The following is an 18,056-nucleotide window of genomic DNA, read 5'->3' as shown; positions in this document are numbered from 1 at the left end:
AGCATAACACTGGAAAGAAAGGAGCTAGAGCCACAATAACTGTGCTAAAAGTAAACTGTGGACATTCAGTTAAATGTTCCAAAATAGTTCTTTTTAGAGCAGAAGCAACCTACGATGTACAGGTAAGCATTTGCCATCAAGGACAAGTATGCAGAGCATACTTACCTGTCAGTGTGCCCTCCTCCAACATTGCCGTTGGAAGCATTTTGCCATGCTGTGATTATTGCTCTCTCTGCTGCCGCCATTGTAAGCGTTTTATTATATCTTGTTTCTTAACTGCAAAAAAAACCTTTTGATCTTGTGAGAAATTCATAGCTGCTCTGTGTTCTTCCCACACTTTCTAGGTTATCTGAAAGGGCCCTCCTAGTTCTTATTTTGCATCACTCTCATCTCAAGCCACCAGGAACATTCTGAGTTGTTCATGTTATTAGGTACTGCAGAATCTGTAGGTTTCAATCAGGAATCTGGTAGAGCTACAGTGATATAAGATCAGTAATGAGCAACTTCGTGCATGTTGGAATCAGAGCCTACATATAAAAAAAAAGAAAAAAAAAGACAAAATTTCCTTTTTTGCTAGTATCACAAATTCAGGGAATATTAAAGGAGATATAGGACCAAAGCTCTTTTGGCCCTACTTCTCCTGTGGGTCACAGGAGTGCACTTACTACTACACTCCCGTAAAATCATGTTTAGACTCGGGAGGGAGCTTGACTAATGTCGGAATCCACCCAGTTGCCTAACCAACAGCTGGCTCAGCCTCTCAGCGTGCTGCTGAGAGGCTGAGCCAATTGATCCGGCCCCCTCCACAGCCCAGCGCTGTACTGAGCACTGGAGGAGCAGAGTAGAATGCCAGTGACCAACAGTCACCAGCTCTCTGCACACTGAAGACTGAGAACTGAGCGATCAGCGGTCTTTGATGGCTCAGTTGTTGGTCTTAGAGGTGGCAGGGGACAGACGCAGCATCGGACCAATGCTGCACCCACCCAGGTGAGTAGGATTGTGTTTTTTTTTTTTTTTTTTTTTATTTCCCACACTCATTTAAGGGCTACTTAAAATAACTAAAAGTTAAAAGTTTTAAACACTTACCGAGACAATAACTTGGAATAAGTGTTGGAAGCCAGGCTACATTGCAGAAGGCAGCAGTGCGAAGAGAGTTTATACGTGCTAGTTCGGAGACTCCTCCACTGTATGATAAGGGTCCAATTGGATCAACACGCCATAATATTAGCTCACTATAAATCGCATTTGGGTCATGGAATGTCTGAGTTGCTGCATTTCTAAAATGCTGCCTAGGGAAACCTTTTAAATTATTAATGGGATCTATTACTCTACTACTTTTATCCACATCCCAGGGATTGAATTCAGAGTCTGGTGTCACCAACACATTGTGATGAGAAGAGGTTAAAAGCAAGGGCAGCACAGAATGACAAGCCAAGTCATTGAGATGGAATCTGTGGCCACAATATCGAAACTTGTGCGACACAGTGAGTACTGAAGAAAAAGCAGATTTATCAGCAAAGGTAACCGCCCACTGATTCAATGAGCCATCAATATGCTTGGAGACCATCATAACAGTTGAAGCCATCACACTGACATCTGGAAGCGTTTTGGATGTATTTAAACTTAGGTCACTTGCTGTCATTTGCTGCTGCATATGAGCGGAAGCAGCTTCCCTAGCAGAGGTAGTACAAGCATACATCATTATATTTTTGCTAAGAGAGCTGGCGTCCCCTGATGGAAAAGCAACAGGAATCCGTGAAGAAAAGGAAACCTGGGGGGAAAAAAAAAAATCAACATGTTAAAATACATATATAAAAAGCTTAGTGTCTTTAATGGCATGGGACTAAAAAATAGTACGGTAAAGATGATGATTTTGAGCAATTAAACAATGTTCTCATACACTGCTTTTCTGTGATGATGTGAATTGCCTAATGAGAAGTGATGCTAATCTGAAGGACTTGTATTAACAAACTCAGCTGTAAGGACCCATTCACACCTATGCATCAGCAATTGAGCTGCATTTTATTTCTGGCTTTCATCATAAAGCAATATCATACTATTCCATATACCTCACAATGCTGGAGAACAGAAAGAATATCTGACAGATAATTTTTTTTTTTAAATTGCACTGAAAAAAAGCGCACTACATATTTATTTAAAAAAATTATATTTAAAAAAAAAAAACAATGACAATTGACACTTATGACAGAAGAGACCCTAATGGGCTCTTCTGTCATAAATGCTTCCCTTCGCCTGACAGCGGTATGTACACTGAGCTGCGGATGCTGGAATGTTTGAATAGAAGACCAGTTGCTAGTCAAGCCTTGGCCTGATGCCACAAAACCCAAAAAGCACTCACAAAACTAGTAGAGTGCAGCATGACATGATAGGTGAAAAACAAACCTAAAAGTGATTGTAGAGTCCCATCTTTTTTGTGAGGGAGAGTGGAAAGGGGAATATCCCTGATCTGTTCAATTGACAGTTTTAGAGTACTCACAGATTAAAGTTTAGATACCATGAAGTCAGTCACAGGGAAGAACACGGGGAAGAACCACTTGGGAGAAGCCCTGTACAAAAGTATTGATAAAAGAATGGGAAGCCAACAGACTCTGGAACAAGACTGCAAGCACTGAGATCTTACATATAATGGTGGCGAGAACCAAATGCTAGCCCAGGCCCATATGCAAAAAGGCCTGGAATCTTCCTATGGGGAATTTACTGTGATAAAAGTTACTTTCTCCACAACAAGAAGTGAAGCGTGCCTTCCATGTGCAGTGGACCCACAGCAAAGCATACAAGTTACTAATGCCCTCGAAAAACGGGGATAAGCAGGTCCATGCCCAGACTGGTCTGGAGTGGTAAGTCCCCCAGGGCTCAGTCCTGGGACCAATTTTGTTTAATTTATTCATCAATAACAGAGGACAGAATCAGTAGCTCAATCTTAGTTTTTGCAGATGACACAAAGATATGTAGGGCAATAACTTCTCATCAAGATATAGAAATCTTACAGAATGACCTGAACAAAATAACAGAGTGGACAACTATGTGGCAAATGAGATTTAATGAAGCGAAGTGTAAGGTATGACACTTGGGGGCAAAAAACAAACACGAATTATGCTCTGGGGATGAACGTCTGAGGGAATTCAGAATGGAGAAGGATTTGGGGATTCTAGTGGAAGATAGGCTAAGTAATAGCATGCAGTGTCAAGCTGCAGCTGTCAAAGCCGGCAGAATATTAGCTTGCATAAGGAAGGGGATATACTCCAGGGATAAAGCTATAATCCTGCCACTTTATAAAACCCTGGTCTGGCCACACCTTGAGTATTCTGTCCAGTTCTGGTCACCAATCCTCAGAAAGGATGTGCTGGAACTGGAAAGAGTCCAACTAAACTAATAAGGGGAATGGAGGTCCCAAGGAGTGCAAGAAGACACGCGGCCAAACGTTGAGATTAGAGGAGAGGCAGTTTAATCTTAAGCTGCATAAGGGGTTCTTCACTGTAAGGATGGTGAGAATGTGGAACTCTCTTCCACAATTGGTGGTAGCTGCGGTGAGTATGGCTACTTTTAAAAGGCTCTTGAACATGCATCTCACAGATCACAACATTCAGGGTTATTGGAAATGAGCAGGCCACTGACACACACACACACACACCTGTACAGATTGAACTGGATGGACTGATGTCTTTATTCAACCTCAACTACTATGTAACTATGATGTCCAGGTCCAGAGTTCAGAAAGTTTGCCTGATGAAGGGAGATTATGACAGACCTGGTGGATTCCATGCTGAACTTGTGGGTCTGAGTGAAAACATTTTAAAGATTCAAGATGGGGCAGATGGTTTGGGAACTGTGAACAGGTTGGAGTAGTACCTCTGGAATAGTTCTTCCTCAGAGGCTGGGAATGATATTTAACCACTTTACCACCGGAGGATTTTGCTGTCTTACGTCCAGGCCACTTTTTGCGATTCGGCACTGTGCGAATGTAACTGACAATTGCGCGGTCATGCAACGCCGTACCTAAACGAAATTTACGTCCTTTTTTTCCCACAAACAGAGATTTCTTTTGGTGGTATTTGATCACCTGTGCGATTTTCATTTTTTGCGATATTAATTAAAAAAAGCGACAATTTTGAAAAAATAACAATATTTTTCTACTTTGACAGTTAAAAAATATCCAATATATTAAATTTTTGTCATATATTTAGGCCAAAATGTATTTAGCTACATGTCTTTGACACTTTGGGGGGTACCACTGACATTACTACAGTAATCAGTGCTATACAAGGGGAGGAGTCCAGCGACGTAGGTCTATGTCACTGGACGATAACGAGCCACTTTGCCGCAGTACAGTCAACGTGACTGGTCGGCAAGTGGTTAAACTTGTACTCCCTGGATACAACATCCCTTACCCAAGTATCCGAGATGTTGATTGCCCAAATGCCCAACAGCTAACATACATCTCCCCACTCAGGAAAGCCCCTTCATGCTGAAGGAGGTTTAGCTGAGGGTTTGGTACGTTTGGAAGTCCAGGGTTTTCAGGCAGGCTGGGAGCTAGTCTGTGGGTAGACTTTGAGAGTTGTCGCTTGGGAGAAATGAAAAACTCTTCTCGGCCTCTGAGGAGAAGTGAGCCTTCCTAGAATGGGCTCTAGGCTTATCTGCTGGGGCAGATGGGCACTCTTGCCCCGTTGACATTCTTAATGAGTGTGTTCAGGGCAGCTCCAAAAAGACATTGTCCCTCAAAGAACATGAGAAGCCTAAAATGGAAAATGAAGTTTGGCAGACTAAGATCATGGCCAAGAGAGGTTGCAGTGCAGGGTCTCTAACTGCTTGTTAATGGTGTCTTTTTGGCAGATGCATCTGTTTTAGGGATAGCAAAGCTTTGTTATGGCAGAATACTGCTGAATCCAGCGAGGGGACAGTCCACTTATTTCAACAGAGACCTCCTCAAAGGTATAAAAGTCCATATAGCCATTTGGGAAGGAAAAAACAGCTTGCTGGGGTTCTTTCAGTGCTCATAAAGGATTACTTCATACATTGTGTGCACTAAAACCTTCTTGGTGATCTTAGGAACCCTAAAGGAGCCTTAACTGGGGACAGCACTGGTAGAAGCTATAAAGATGAAGGGTGGTGTGTATTGGGACAACAAGACCCAAAGCAGTCTAAAGCCTTCAATTCCTCAGGTAAAGGATCGCTGAACTAAAGCCCCATAACACATGAACAGAATGGTGGGAGACATTGGACGATAGAGAAAAAAACTGCCAATCTTCTGCTCGTGTGTATGTCTGTCTGTCCAAAAGAAACCGTCCAATAGAAACCGGCCAATCAGCGGGCTTCTGATGGACGTGCATGCTGGAAAACCAGCAGCTGATGACTCCCGATCAGCACCTTCAGCCAATGGCAGAGAGCGCTGATTGGAGTGTTCTGGCGGAGTCAGAACACAACAGCTCAGTGGGTGAGAGCGCTGGACTAACCTTGCATGTGTAGTGTGTACCAGGCTTAAGACTTGAGACTCCACTTCAAACGAAGCCTCAGCATCTGAAGGCTCAAAGACCACTAAAAGGAGCTGTAGACAGATCAAATAAGGATTCTGCAGGAGAAGGCGTGAAAGCATGCTTTTGTCCTCAGCAGTCCAAGGCCACAAAATAATGTGCCATTTGATTGCATGATTGCAGAAGTCAGACAACACACAGCAGGCAGCACTGTAACCATTAGTGGACCATGAACTGGAGACAACTAGGACAGTGAGACTGGTCCCCGTATGTCTAGGATCTGACATGTTGTACTGCAAAGTGGGGACAACATAGCTCTGCTTCCAAGACAAGGCCTCAAATACTCACAAATCTGGCTGATGGGTACCAGGGGAAGATCAGGTGACTGAGGAGGAGATCTAGGTGTCACTTGCAGACAGTAATAGCAGCAGGAAGGAGCTTCTTCAACACTGGCAGGAAAGCCTGCGGACCGCACTGCAACACTTCAATCACATGAGTTAAGTGCTCAATCATTCAACATTAACTAATTCCATGATGAAACTGGGTTGAAGTGGGAATTTAAAACAGCACCCAATGGTTCCAATCATGAGGGAGCCCCATGTGCTTGGCCCACACAGCCTACTCAAGAAGTCAGTCTTCAAAGACTGGGTCACACCTGGGGCTGTGCTGATAGCTCTAGACCTTGAGCCCAACAGTTAAATGAAATGTTGCAAAGTAGTGCTATATAACCACATCCCTTACAACCAGATCCAGATTTTTTCCCAAAATCTGAACAGAAAGGGTAGGGAAAAAAAAATAAAGAAAAAACAATATAGCGTATACAAGTGCGACAAAAATAATTTTTTAATTTAATATTAAAAATGACCTTTCCTTTTCAATCTTCAGCCGTTTTCTGAAATGTAATACAATATGGCTACCTGGAGTTGTTTTGTACACAGAATGTGTACAGAATGCCCCCCTCCCCCCCCCCCGAAACATAATTTCCTGCTTGTGTAATTGACTCACCAATTTTACCAGAAGTCTGCACTAAGATACAAGCCAGATTTCTGGCATCCCCTGGAAGACAAATGTAATTTTTGGTAAGATACTCCCAATAGGAACATGTCTAATGCCCGGTTCACACCTGAGCTTTTTTTCAGCTCGTAAACGCTCATCTCTGAAGTCTCAAAACTCCCAACAAGCAAAATCCCTTCATTTCAGGGGGGCCCCTGTTCACATATGAGCGTTTTGTCACCTGAAGCAAAATGCCTGAAGTTTAAAAAACATGAGCTTCTTTTTTGGCAGGATACAAGCATTTTTGTTAGATGTCAATGCCTGCCTCAAAACACCTGCAAAAAAAACACCTGAAAACACCCAAAAAATGATACGCTCAGATGTTAATGGAGCTTGAAGGGATGCAGGACCAGCAGATTTCCTCATTAGTGCCCTTTAGCTGCCACAGCCGAATAAGAATTATGAAACCACTCCCAATAGACTCACTTTCCCATAGGAGCACATAGGAACAAACAGAGACTTTCTCAGAACAACAGTTTGTTAAAATCTTTGCAATGCACATATATCACCTAGAGAGGAATGTTTTTTTTTTCTCAACAAAAGCAGAGTTACACTTTAACTACTTGACTCTACTGTGAAGGCTTGACCATATCAGATTTTTTTTCTAAATGGCTGGCACCAAAAGAGTTACAAAACCTATTTTTAAATAGCAAGTCCATGTTGGTTGGTTATTCTACCAAGCTGTGCACAGCAGCATGTAAATGCCAGGAGGCCCTCAAGCTAATCTGTTTCTTTCTCTCTGTGCGTAAAACACCCCTGACCCCATTACTCTGCAGTAGGAAAACACAAGCATTAGAACAGCCTCAAAAGCACAAGTGGGTGAAGCTGCATTGCTGATGGCCGCACACAGAAATGAAAGCAGAAAGTGTAGCAGCAAACAGTTGTTGGAAACCAGAAATGGATTTCGGACGCAAACTTCAGGATAACAAACCTTTTTATTCACTAGCAAAAATTACTTACCCCGGCTCATGCCCATTTGCCAAGTGACTAAATAAAAGTGTACATTCCATATATAAAACAACAGCAGTTACATCACACAGATACATATTTCCCTAACTAGTTTGGCAAGCAATACATATCCTTCTCATACAGATGTTCCTTGTAACATTTATCTATGGCAATTACCATTCCTGGATTCACACTTATCTGTATTGTCCTTAGTTACAGGAGAATAGAGAGAAAGAGATAAAAAAAAAAAAAAAAAGATAGAAGGGGGGTCTAAAATACGCAGGTTGACTGTCCCTGTACCCTTGTAGTACTACAGGGATCGTCAGTGTACCATTTTGTTTTGCTAATTTATCCGCCATTTTAGAAGGCTTTCCAGGTGATGCCACATTCCCCCCTTTGATGCTATCGTAGCGAGAGTTTGAGCGGAGACTAAGTATTACATGGCATCATTGCAAAACACAAAATTCAGGGGGGAAACCTCTCGGACGTTGGAAGGAGTTATGTTAGTTCTAGTTCATACTAGGAAGCTAATGGTTGGCACTTCCACATGGCCATTACATGACCCACTGTCTTCCTTTCTACAGTGGCCTCAATAAAACCTCAGATAGACCTAGCCACAGGGGAATTAGACCAGGAAGAAAAATGCAGGTGGCCAGTATGGCCATTGCTACCCCTAACATGGTTTTTAGCCCACTTGTATTTGGGAACCAATCCCCAAACCAACTGCCCACATTAAACCGATCCCAGGTCTATACGGGCACGTAAGCTAGCTTTCCTATCTTGTAAGTAACCCCCTCAATTACTTTCCCATTATCATCAATCCTCAGACAGCAATTACTCAGGTGTAACTTACCACACACCCTCCCTCTGCAGCTAGCAAGTAATCTAAAGCAACCCTATTCTGGTAAATACCGGTAGCTTAGTTTCTTGCTTAGCTAGTAATTTAAAAGCATTTGCAGACTCATTAGTAATGATTTCTAATACAGCTTGTAGCCTGATAATTTGGTTAAGCATATTAGGTAGGGGTACGGTAACCATACGATCCATCCTCCGCCCAGGTGGCGGGGCCATAATATTGGACAATACGTTCAGGGGGCCATTCATTGTCTTTCCAACTCCCTACTGAAACAGGTCAGGCAGGGGTGACTGCAGGATAGCAACCTTCTTTCCCCATGTTCCCCAATCGACACACCCCCACTGGGGGCAATCGTTCCAGTCCTTGTTATGACAGCTTGTTCCCAACCGCTCTGAACAGATGTATCTGTCATTTGCCAGGTACTCTCTTTCCCATCCTAATCCCCCGTAACCTCTCCTGGGGAAGCGATTGAGGTTAATGGCAGAACACACATCAAAAACCAAGCTCGCTGCTGCATTGGGGTTGCTTATCAGAGTATGGTTCAGCTTGCCTGTGGAGCCAAAGCTCAGAACGGCTAACCACATTTTGGTGGGTGCATAGGTGGGATCATAATAGGTTACCTGGTCCCCTGCAGTGCACATTGAATAGGTGGTTTCATTATGCACGCAGATGCCATTTACCACGCCTTCACATTTGTAATATGAATGCCACAGCAACATTTTGGTGGGTATGGGGCCTACCTTAGAAGTTTTGATACACGGGTCACATGATGTGCCCTCCACCCTTACGGGTAATTCCAGTATTATTACTATGGCTACCAGTAAACTTATTAAAGCATTTCTAACAAACATCATATTGATGAATATTTCCAGTTTCGGCTGTGCGTTGACCAGTCAGTTTCCGGGTGTGACTAGAGCAGAGCTAGCAGAAATCAGATGTCCTATTCTTTCGCCGTACGTTGACCCAACAGCTTCCAGGTACAGTATCTCACAAAAGTGAGTGCACCCCTCACCTTTTTGTAAATATTTACAAAAGCTGTACACTCACTACTTTACATTGTAGCAAAGTGTAATTTCTTCAGTGTTGTCACATGAAAAGATAATAAAACATTTACAAAAATGTGAGGGGTGTACTCAATTTTGTGATATACTGTATGTGTTAGAAGTTTTAACTTTGACAGGTCCTGAGGGTCTACTGTTCAGTCAGGAGTCTGTGTGGTCAGCATTTCGCTTTACCCTGGAGTGGAGTATCTAGGGGGGGGGGGTCACCTCGGCTACCTTAATGGCTGTGGAGGTTGAAAGTAGAACAGTATAAGGACCCCTCCATTTTTGCTCTAAGGTGGTTGTGTTCCACTCTTTCACTCATACTGTATCTCCTGGCACAAAGGGATGGACTGGGTTTAACAGACTTATGGGGAGTTTTTCCTGAACCCATTTCCCTATGTCCTGCATATTCTCCCCTAATTTCTGTAACGGTTCAAGGTACATCACCCCCCTATCTGATATAACTCTCCCTTGTCTTATGATGCCTACCATTTAGTACTTCAAAAAGGGAAGGGAACAATTTTGTCCTCCTTGTTGGAGTACTCTGAATTCTCAGCAGAATCAAGGTCCACTTCATTTGGGTCTCCTGACAGAGTTTGGCCAGTTGCGATTTTAGGGTGCGATTCACCCTTTCTACTTTCCCAGAACTTTGAGGTCGATATACGGTGTACAGTTTCCAAGTGATCTTGAGTGCTGTTGCAAATTCTTGGAGGCACTTGTGAACAAAAGCTGGGCCGTTGTCTGAGCCTATGGATGAGGGGATTCCATATCTGGGGATTACATAGAGCAGGTACTTGACCAATTCTTTTGTAGTCTCAAATAGTGTGGGCCAGGCCTCTACGCAGCCCAAATAGGTGCAGACGGCCGCCAGAAAATATTTGTATCCTCCTGAAAGAGGCATTACAGTGAGGTCAACCAGTAATTCTTCCATCGGTGAGGCTCTTACAGCTTGTACTCTGGGAATTGGTACAGGCCCTTGTCTGGGGTTAAGGCACATTGTAGGCATCTGCTGGCTTAAGCTTGTGCCAGTGTGGGTAGCTGGGGAGTATAAAATGTCTCTCTAGGGCCTTTTCAATAGCAGTTTTGCCTATGTGTATTCCCCTGTGGAATTCTGTCACTAACTCAGTTGCCATTGCAGCTGGGATGACAATTCATCCATCCTGCAACTGGTACCACTGGTCTTCCCTGTACTTTCCAGGTTCAGTCTCTATCCATTCTTTTTCTGTCTTTGTGTAGATTAGATCCCATTCAGAGAGTGGTACTGGGAACAGGGGGGCCATTATCTGTTGTGGGGGCCGCTGGAATGCTGCATTCCTGGCCCCTTGGTCTGCTGTGATGTTGCCTCTAGCTACCTGAGAGTCTCCCTTCTGTTGGCCTCCACAGTGGATCACTGCAACTTAAGAGGGGGACCATACTGCTTCCAAGAGTTCCAGTATTTCTTTCCCATATTTGATGCTCTTCTCTCCAGAAGTAATGAGGCCTCTTTCCTTATACAGGGCTCCATGAGCATGGAGAGTCAGGAAGGCATACTTTGAGTCCACATAAACATTCAGTCTTAGTCCGGCAGTGAGTTGTAATGCCCGGGTTAGCTCAGCTTTCTGTGGTAAGGCTCCTGCCTCCATCACTGTCTCCTGTGTAACCACTGCATAGCCGGCATAGTGGATCTCATCCTTTAGCCGGCAGAATCCTGCTGCTCCCATGTTGGGGCAGGGATCTGGCAAGCAGCTTCTTTCCTGCCCTTTCCCAATTATCTCTGGCCTTGTGACACCCTGAATCCCAGGTATTTTTACAGCCTCTTGGCACAATTTAGCTTTTCTTCTAGATACCTTATAACTTGAAAAGCTGCAACAGTTAAAATGTTCACATTACTTACGGTTTCATTCTACGGTCAGATTCTCTCTTCATTTTCGATCTGTAACCCACCCAATGGGGCCACAGCTGTTTTTTTTCCTTAATTCTTCAACATACTTTAAACCTGCTTGGCTTATTCCGTGTTTCTCCTCTGCATTCAAAATAGTCAGTAGGAGCTGCTGGCAGTCCGCCAAAGTGAGACTATAAGTCTGGATTATTGTGCGAAACCAGTCTGTCACAGCTGAGTTGAAAGACAGGACAAGAGTTTGGTTTCTGGCACCGGGAGTCTTTGCGGTGGAAGTGGACATTTGACCTGTGTGCCCATTGGTCGCTTCTGTGGCCGTTTTCATCCTACTTATGCTGAGAGTGTCAAGCCCAGGGGTACAATTTGGGGTATATACACTGCGACTGAAGACTGACGGGGTCTGGTCACCTCATGTGCTACATAATGACTTAAACTTGATTCCCCCAGTCAACAGAGTGGGGCATCAAGACTTGCTCTTTGCTCATACCTGCCTGTGACATGTTCCTTTACGTATGGGGGACAGCTGTACAAATGATTTCTCAGTTAAACATTCAAAAACTTTCTACAAAGGCTTCTATCCTCGTATACAGAAACGCTTTATAAAACGTTCAACTTAATTTGATTATTTATCTCTCCTAATAATAAACTTACATAGACCCTCAAACATAAATGTCTGTAATAATCTCCCCATCTCTCTCTCCCTTTTTTTACACAGACACACAAACATGTGAAGGGAAGGTGGGAGGAATCTGGACAGCCACACAGGCAAACAGACTTCCAAAGACTGCCGCCATCTCTAATACAAATAGATTTTTTCCGTTAAACATACAAAGGCTCACTTTTCTCATATGCCATTTTCTCAGTTTCAGTACCTACAATATAACCCTTCTGTATTTCTTACTTTTCGCATTTACAACTTTACAGAACGTTTGCTGTAGTTTCATGACTTAACTCTTCCAATATTAACCTTACAAAGGCCCTCAAACACAAGTAACAAAACGTATGTTACAAATCAACCATACTTAGCGTTACCTTCTGTCTTTATTCAGGTAACACTGTCATTTGATAAAGACAATACAACAAGCATTCAACATCTTCATACAAGCAACATGTCCTCAACATTAGCTAGCTGCGAGAATTTGGACACACACACACACACACCTTACGTTACTGCAATTTTACAATCTGAGCGGTCAGCTTATAGTTTTCGATATTCAAACAACTCTCATTGCTCTGAAACTTCTACCATCCAGAGACCAATGCTATTACAAATTGAGGCAGTATGATTTTGTCTTAAATCCTCCTCTTTCTCTAGTGGGAGAGAGGAGTATACTGCATCATAACTAGCTGTGGATGGTCCAGGGGCTGAGGGAACATTAGAAAATACCTGTGGGTACTACAACCAATTTAGTCCCCCCACTCTCAAATACCTCATGCCCCACTCTGGATTACCTGAAAACCATGGGAGTGCTTCTCGTTCCCCCAAACACAATCCCTTCACTATTTTCATGTGGAACTCATCATTCTCTCCATCCCGTGGAAAGGGACAATTTTCACTCCATTTTCCTAAATTATAAATCCATGGGTCTACATAATAATCATACCAGGGAAAGATTCTCATAACATACTCTTTACATGTTAAGAAAAACATTTTTTTTTAACTCCTATGTCATTTGCTCCGCTCTCTTTATATAATGTGAAGGCTCAGGTACATTGGGCAGAGGTCCCTTACCAGGGACTTTACCCATCTTAAAGCAGAACAACAGTTAAGCAAAGTACTAAATATTACGGTGTCAGTGTCTATTCTTCTTCACTGGAAGGCTGCCATGCACTGACAGACACTGTCAATAACTTATTCGTTTATAATTTTGACACTTAAAGACGCAGACACCGCAATAACCCAATTTTGTTACCTTTGAGCATCCCTTCCTGAAATTTTAGACAGACACAGAGGGTAAGGTAAGGTTTTGAGAATCTGGTAAGGGGTCCAAGACTCTCGACACAAAGAGGTAATTCAAACGACAATCGCTTTTCCTTAACTAAAATGCAGTCGCCCGACTGAGAATCTCCACATGGTCCACTATCGCTTCGTTGTAATACAAGGTCTCAAGCATACCATTCACACTGACTTTTGCCAGCCGGGATAACTGATTGAGGTCTGCTCAGGATGCGCAATCATCCTCTTTCTTGGGGTTTTCTCGGGAGGTGATGAGGCTCCCCTTCCCCTTCCTTTTTGGGGCCATCCGTGATCACAAAAAGTGAATCCGTTTTACGAAACAAGTCCGTAGTCTTCAGGTATACCCTGATTGCCCGAACCACATCCAAGGAATGTAACGCAAACTCCCGAGGATGACTGGGCTTAGGACACAGGGAAGGTAATACAATATCTTCATTCAGATGAAACTCTGAAACCACTTTAGAAAGGAAGGATGGATTCGGACGAAGAACCACCTTATCCCTATGAACCACCAGATATGGGGAACGACAAGATAATGCAGCCAGTTCTGATACCCTGCGTGCAGAAGTGATAGCCACCACGAAGGCCACCTTCTGGGATAAAGTAAGCAAGGGAATCTCCCCGATATCTTCAAAGGGAGGTTTCTGAAGAACCGACAACACCAGATTAAGATCCCAGGGCGGTAAGGGCGCGCGCACCGGCGGAGCCAGGTGCCGCACTCCCTGGATGAAATTCCGCACCAAGGAATGAGTAGCCAAAGGTTTCTGAAAGAAGATTGCTAACGCTGAAACCTGACCCTTGATAGTGCTCAAGGACAGCTTCTGCTCAACCCCGTTGCAGAAAAGCCAAGATTCGGGTCACAGAATAGGTACGAGGGAGAAATCCAAGGGATTCACACCACGCAATATAAACCTTCCATGTGCGATAATAGACTTTGCTAGAAGTCGCTTTCCTTGCTTTAATTAGAGTAGGAATAACTGAAGCTGACAATCCCTTGTCCTCCAGTACCTGGGTCTCAATGGCCAGGCCGTTAAAGCCAGCGATTGTAAAGCAAGATGGAAGATCGGTCCCTGAGATCGCAGATCCTCCTCCAAGGATCGTCCGCGACCAGTCTGCCCAAGTCGGCGTGCCCGGCTTGACGAGGCTAGTCCGGAATTACCAGGATAACTGGCATTACCTCCACCTCTATCCTGCGGAGAAGCTTCAACAGCAACTTGAGAGGAGGGAAGACATACAGTAGCTGATACTGCCCCTACGGGGCGATCCGCGCGTCTGCTGCGTCCGCTAGAGGATCGCGGGGGTGCGGGCTACAAACCTCCGCACCTTCCTGTTGAGCCGAGATGCCAACAGATCCACCTCCGGGGTGCCCCAATGAAGGCACAGCTGGTGAAATCCTTGGTGCTCGACTTAAGCCACAGCCGTGGCACTGTCTGACTGGATCCGAACCGGGCTGCCCTAGAGCTGCTCGGTCCAGAAAATCAGACAAAGTCTGATCGATCTGAGTTCCCACACATTTATCAGAAACTTGGACTCTATCGGAAGTAGTAACTTCCTCTGGCTGAGCATTGGAGACCGAGGCCACCAGACCAGAGACTCCCTGGTCCGCTCGCTCACCCGGATCCGATTCCTGGAGGGAACTGGGAATGATCTTTGCAAAAAGTGAAGAAAACGTCCTGCTCAAGGAACGGAAACTACCGCTCCCTGTAGCATACAAATGTTGGAAGGGAAGAATCGCACCGGTAGAAGTGATCGACACTCGATCTTGTATCCCGACCGTATGACCTCCTGAACCCCTTTGTACGGGATTCAGGAAAGCCCTGGATCTGGAAACTGGTGAAGACGTCCCCCCACCCCAGAAATGAGTGGGGGCGCACCTTCAGGCTGTGTTGGTTTTATCTTCAGGTTTGGCTGAGTCGGATTTTTGTTTACCCGACCAGCGCCCTCTGAAACCCCCTGAGGGGGCTTTGGAGCCCTTCTCGCTCGCCCCAGCGGAGCAAACAAACCTTTTATGAGCGGAAAAGGAAGGTCCTCGCCTGTTGCGAGGTCCCTTGCCCTTAGCAGTCTGTGGCAAAAAGTGCTCTTTCCCCCAGTGACATCCTTTATAATCTCATCTAAGGTGGCCCCAAACAGGCGATCCCCCTGAAAAGGGAGATTAGTCAAAGCTTTCTTGGAACCTAGATCCGCCGACCAGCACTTTAACCACAACACACGTCTGAGGACCACTGCTGACATCGATGCATGCCCTAACAAGAGAGTGGCATCCAGGGCGGCGTCACAGATGAACTGTAGTCCTTGTATAATTTGTTCCATCAAATCAGATGCTGCCGGGGGGATACTTCTCCCCTTTAAGTCATGGCGTAACAATTTGGCCCATTCTGTCAATGTTTGTGAAACTAAACCAATGGCAACCACTGGCCTAAAGGTTGACCCTATCAGGGAAAAAATGGTGCAGGATTCCGCTTCCACTTTTCGATCCACCGGATCCTTAAAGGACGGAGCGTCCTCCAACGGGATAACAGAGGCTTTATTTAGTCTGGAAATTGGTGGGTCCACCACTGGTGGTACCGTCCATTTTTTAATGAGGGATTCCTCAAACGGATAACGCCTAGCAATGCGTTTAGAAACAGCAAGGGCTCGTTTCGGATGATCCCATTCCTCTTTAATTTTATTGCCAAAACATTTGGGTAAAGGAAAAACCTTCGCCATCTTGGCACGCTTACTAGTACCAAAAGGAATTTCCATCTCGGTTACCTCTGCCGGTGTAACCTCAAGTCTTAAGGTTTCCCGGACAGACACAACTAGTGCATCCACCAGCGCTTCTTCTTGTGCTATGGCGGAGGCAGATACGTCCTCCTCACTGTCTGAGGAGACATTACCTGAGACAACAGCCCCAGCAGAGGGACCTGCAGCTGCAGTGACCAGCTCAGAATCTGTATCTGAAGTATCAGATGAAATAGGGGTAGGCGGGGGTCGCTTTCTTGACCCCCGTCCCTGACAGGCTACCTCCACCCGGGATACCAAAGACTCCAAAACTGCTGATAATGCATCAATAACCAGTGGGGTACTGGAGGGTCCTGCGGCCACCTCGAGGGGATCAGGTGGGGATACATGTGTGGCAGGGTCCATGATTATACAAGACACTTGCCAGCGAACAAAAAATAATTGCAAAGAAAAAACTTTTTTTTTTTTTTTTGTAATCCCCCAGCGCAACAGCGCCCCTTAGTGTTACCTGCTTTTTTGGACCCCAGAGAGAGAGAGAGAGACCCCAAGGCTCACCACCTGATGCACAGAAGTTTCTATCAACCTGCCTCAGCGCTGTCTTCTTACAGACAGGAAGTCTTTTGGCACTTTTCCCGGGTAAAGGAGGCGGCTCCGCCCCTTTACACGCCTTCCGGCGCCTTCCATGCTTCTCCACGAGGTAACTGGTCACTTCCAAAATGACCCCCCCCATGCTGGAGACACGAGGCTACGCCAAGATGGCGGCCCCGCGCGACCTGCGGGGAAATGGTGGTGGCCTGTGGAAGATGGCAGCGGCCTGCTATCGGCCTGCGGGGAGCTGTGGGAGGATGGCGGCCTGTGGGAGGATCGCGATCTGCGGGAGGATGGCGGCCTGCGGATGGCGGTAGTCCAGGCACAGGCATCGGCCTGTATTGCAACCTTATCAGGTAGGATGCTATCACCCTTATACATGGCCATCATCACAGTAATGTCACTGACTTCAGTCATGATCCCTTAACAGTGCCCACGTATACAGTGACTTTAGATAGTCAGCTCCCAAACCAAGCCTCCTGGTTTCTTATTCACAAAATCACACTCAATTGGGGGATCTGTGACCTGTTACAGGATAGAGAGGGGACCCAGAAACCTGAGCTTCCGACCATCCTAAGGAGGGGCCCGCGTCCACCAACCAACCCGACAAGGGGGAAAGGGGGACCATTCTACTCACCATACCGGAACCAGGCGGGCGCCAACTCCCGACAGAACCCCTCTCCACCGAGGTGGAGGGGCTGTCGACCAATACGGACGCCGTGACTCAGTTTCCAACTGGTCGTTGGCGTCAAGGTGAGACGTTTAACTCGCAGGGTCAGTCCCCGTCCAGTGGGACTATGTCGCGGCCAACCCAGCGCGGAGCTAGAGCCTGCACGCGCTCGCAGGCTGACTGGAGTGACCACTGGATCTCAACATCCAGCCCGTTGCTCAGTTTCAGCATACTTGCTTGAAGTTCTCACAGGAACACTGGAGAAAAAAAACTGCCTAATAAAAAAGATTTCTAAAAAATCTTGCCAGGACCAAGATCCCAGCAAGGAACTTAGGTCCTTACTCCTAACTAGACAGAAAAAACTGACTTCCTGTAGCAGAGAGAGAGGATATACCCTCTGGGACTGCCCCTAAGGTGTGGCCAGAACGTTTTCCTTCCGTCTAGTGTCCTACTCCTGTAGAGGGCAGTATAACCCAATGTGTTATTAATCAAGAGGACTGCGTCTGTCAATGAGCGACAGAGAAAAATGGATTGTGATAGAATAAATGCTAAAATTCGCCATCAAGTCATCTGCAACAGTCTCTTGGCTAAAAGATAGTAGAGAAAGTGGTAAAGGATTGATCTGGTCAAAACCTATCTTGCAATAGAATTGTCCTATGCTGATAGGCAGCAAAAATGAAAAGTTGTGTCTTTTCTAATGCTAAACAATTTTCTTCCATCATTAATAGAAAATAAACACAAAGAGTAATCCGAGATAATCAAATTTAGAAACGGTCACATTATATTTAAGCAGGGGAGGGGAACCTGCAGCCCGCGGGCCGCATATTGCGTCCGCCCCCTCCTGTGCCGCTGAGC

At 45.3% G+C, this 18,056-nt stretch overlaps 1 protein-coding gene across 7 annotated transcripts in view; it reads right to left on the bottom strand.

Annotated features, from left to right (window-relative positions):
- DMXL2 (Dmx like 2) overlaps positions 1-18,056 on the bottom strand; it is a 429,248-nt gene that overhangs the window by 276,853 nt on the left and 134,339 nt on the right. For all 7 annotated transcript variants that reach the window (XM_082252816.1, XM_082252819.1, XM_082252821.1 and 4 more), the window contains exon 12: positions 1,087-1,771. In XM_082252816.1, the coding sequence (XP_082108942.1) occupies positions 1,087-1,771 (685 nt within the window). The remainder of the gene's footprint in view (positions 1-1,086; positions 1,772-18,056) is intronic.

The sequence above is a fragment of the Pelophylax lessonae genome (assembly GCF_965119305.1).
Source record: "Pelophylax lessonae genome assembly, chromosome: 4".
NCBI lineage: Eukaryota > Metazoa > Chordata > Amphibia > Anura > Ranidae > Pelophylax > Pelophylax lessonae.
Note: the sequence above shows the minus strand (reverse complement) of the source record. Positions and strands in the feature narration are given on the sequence as shown.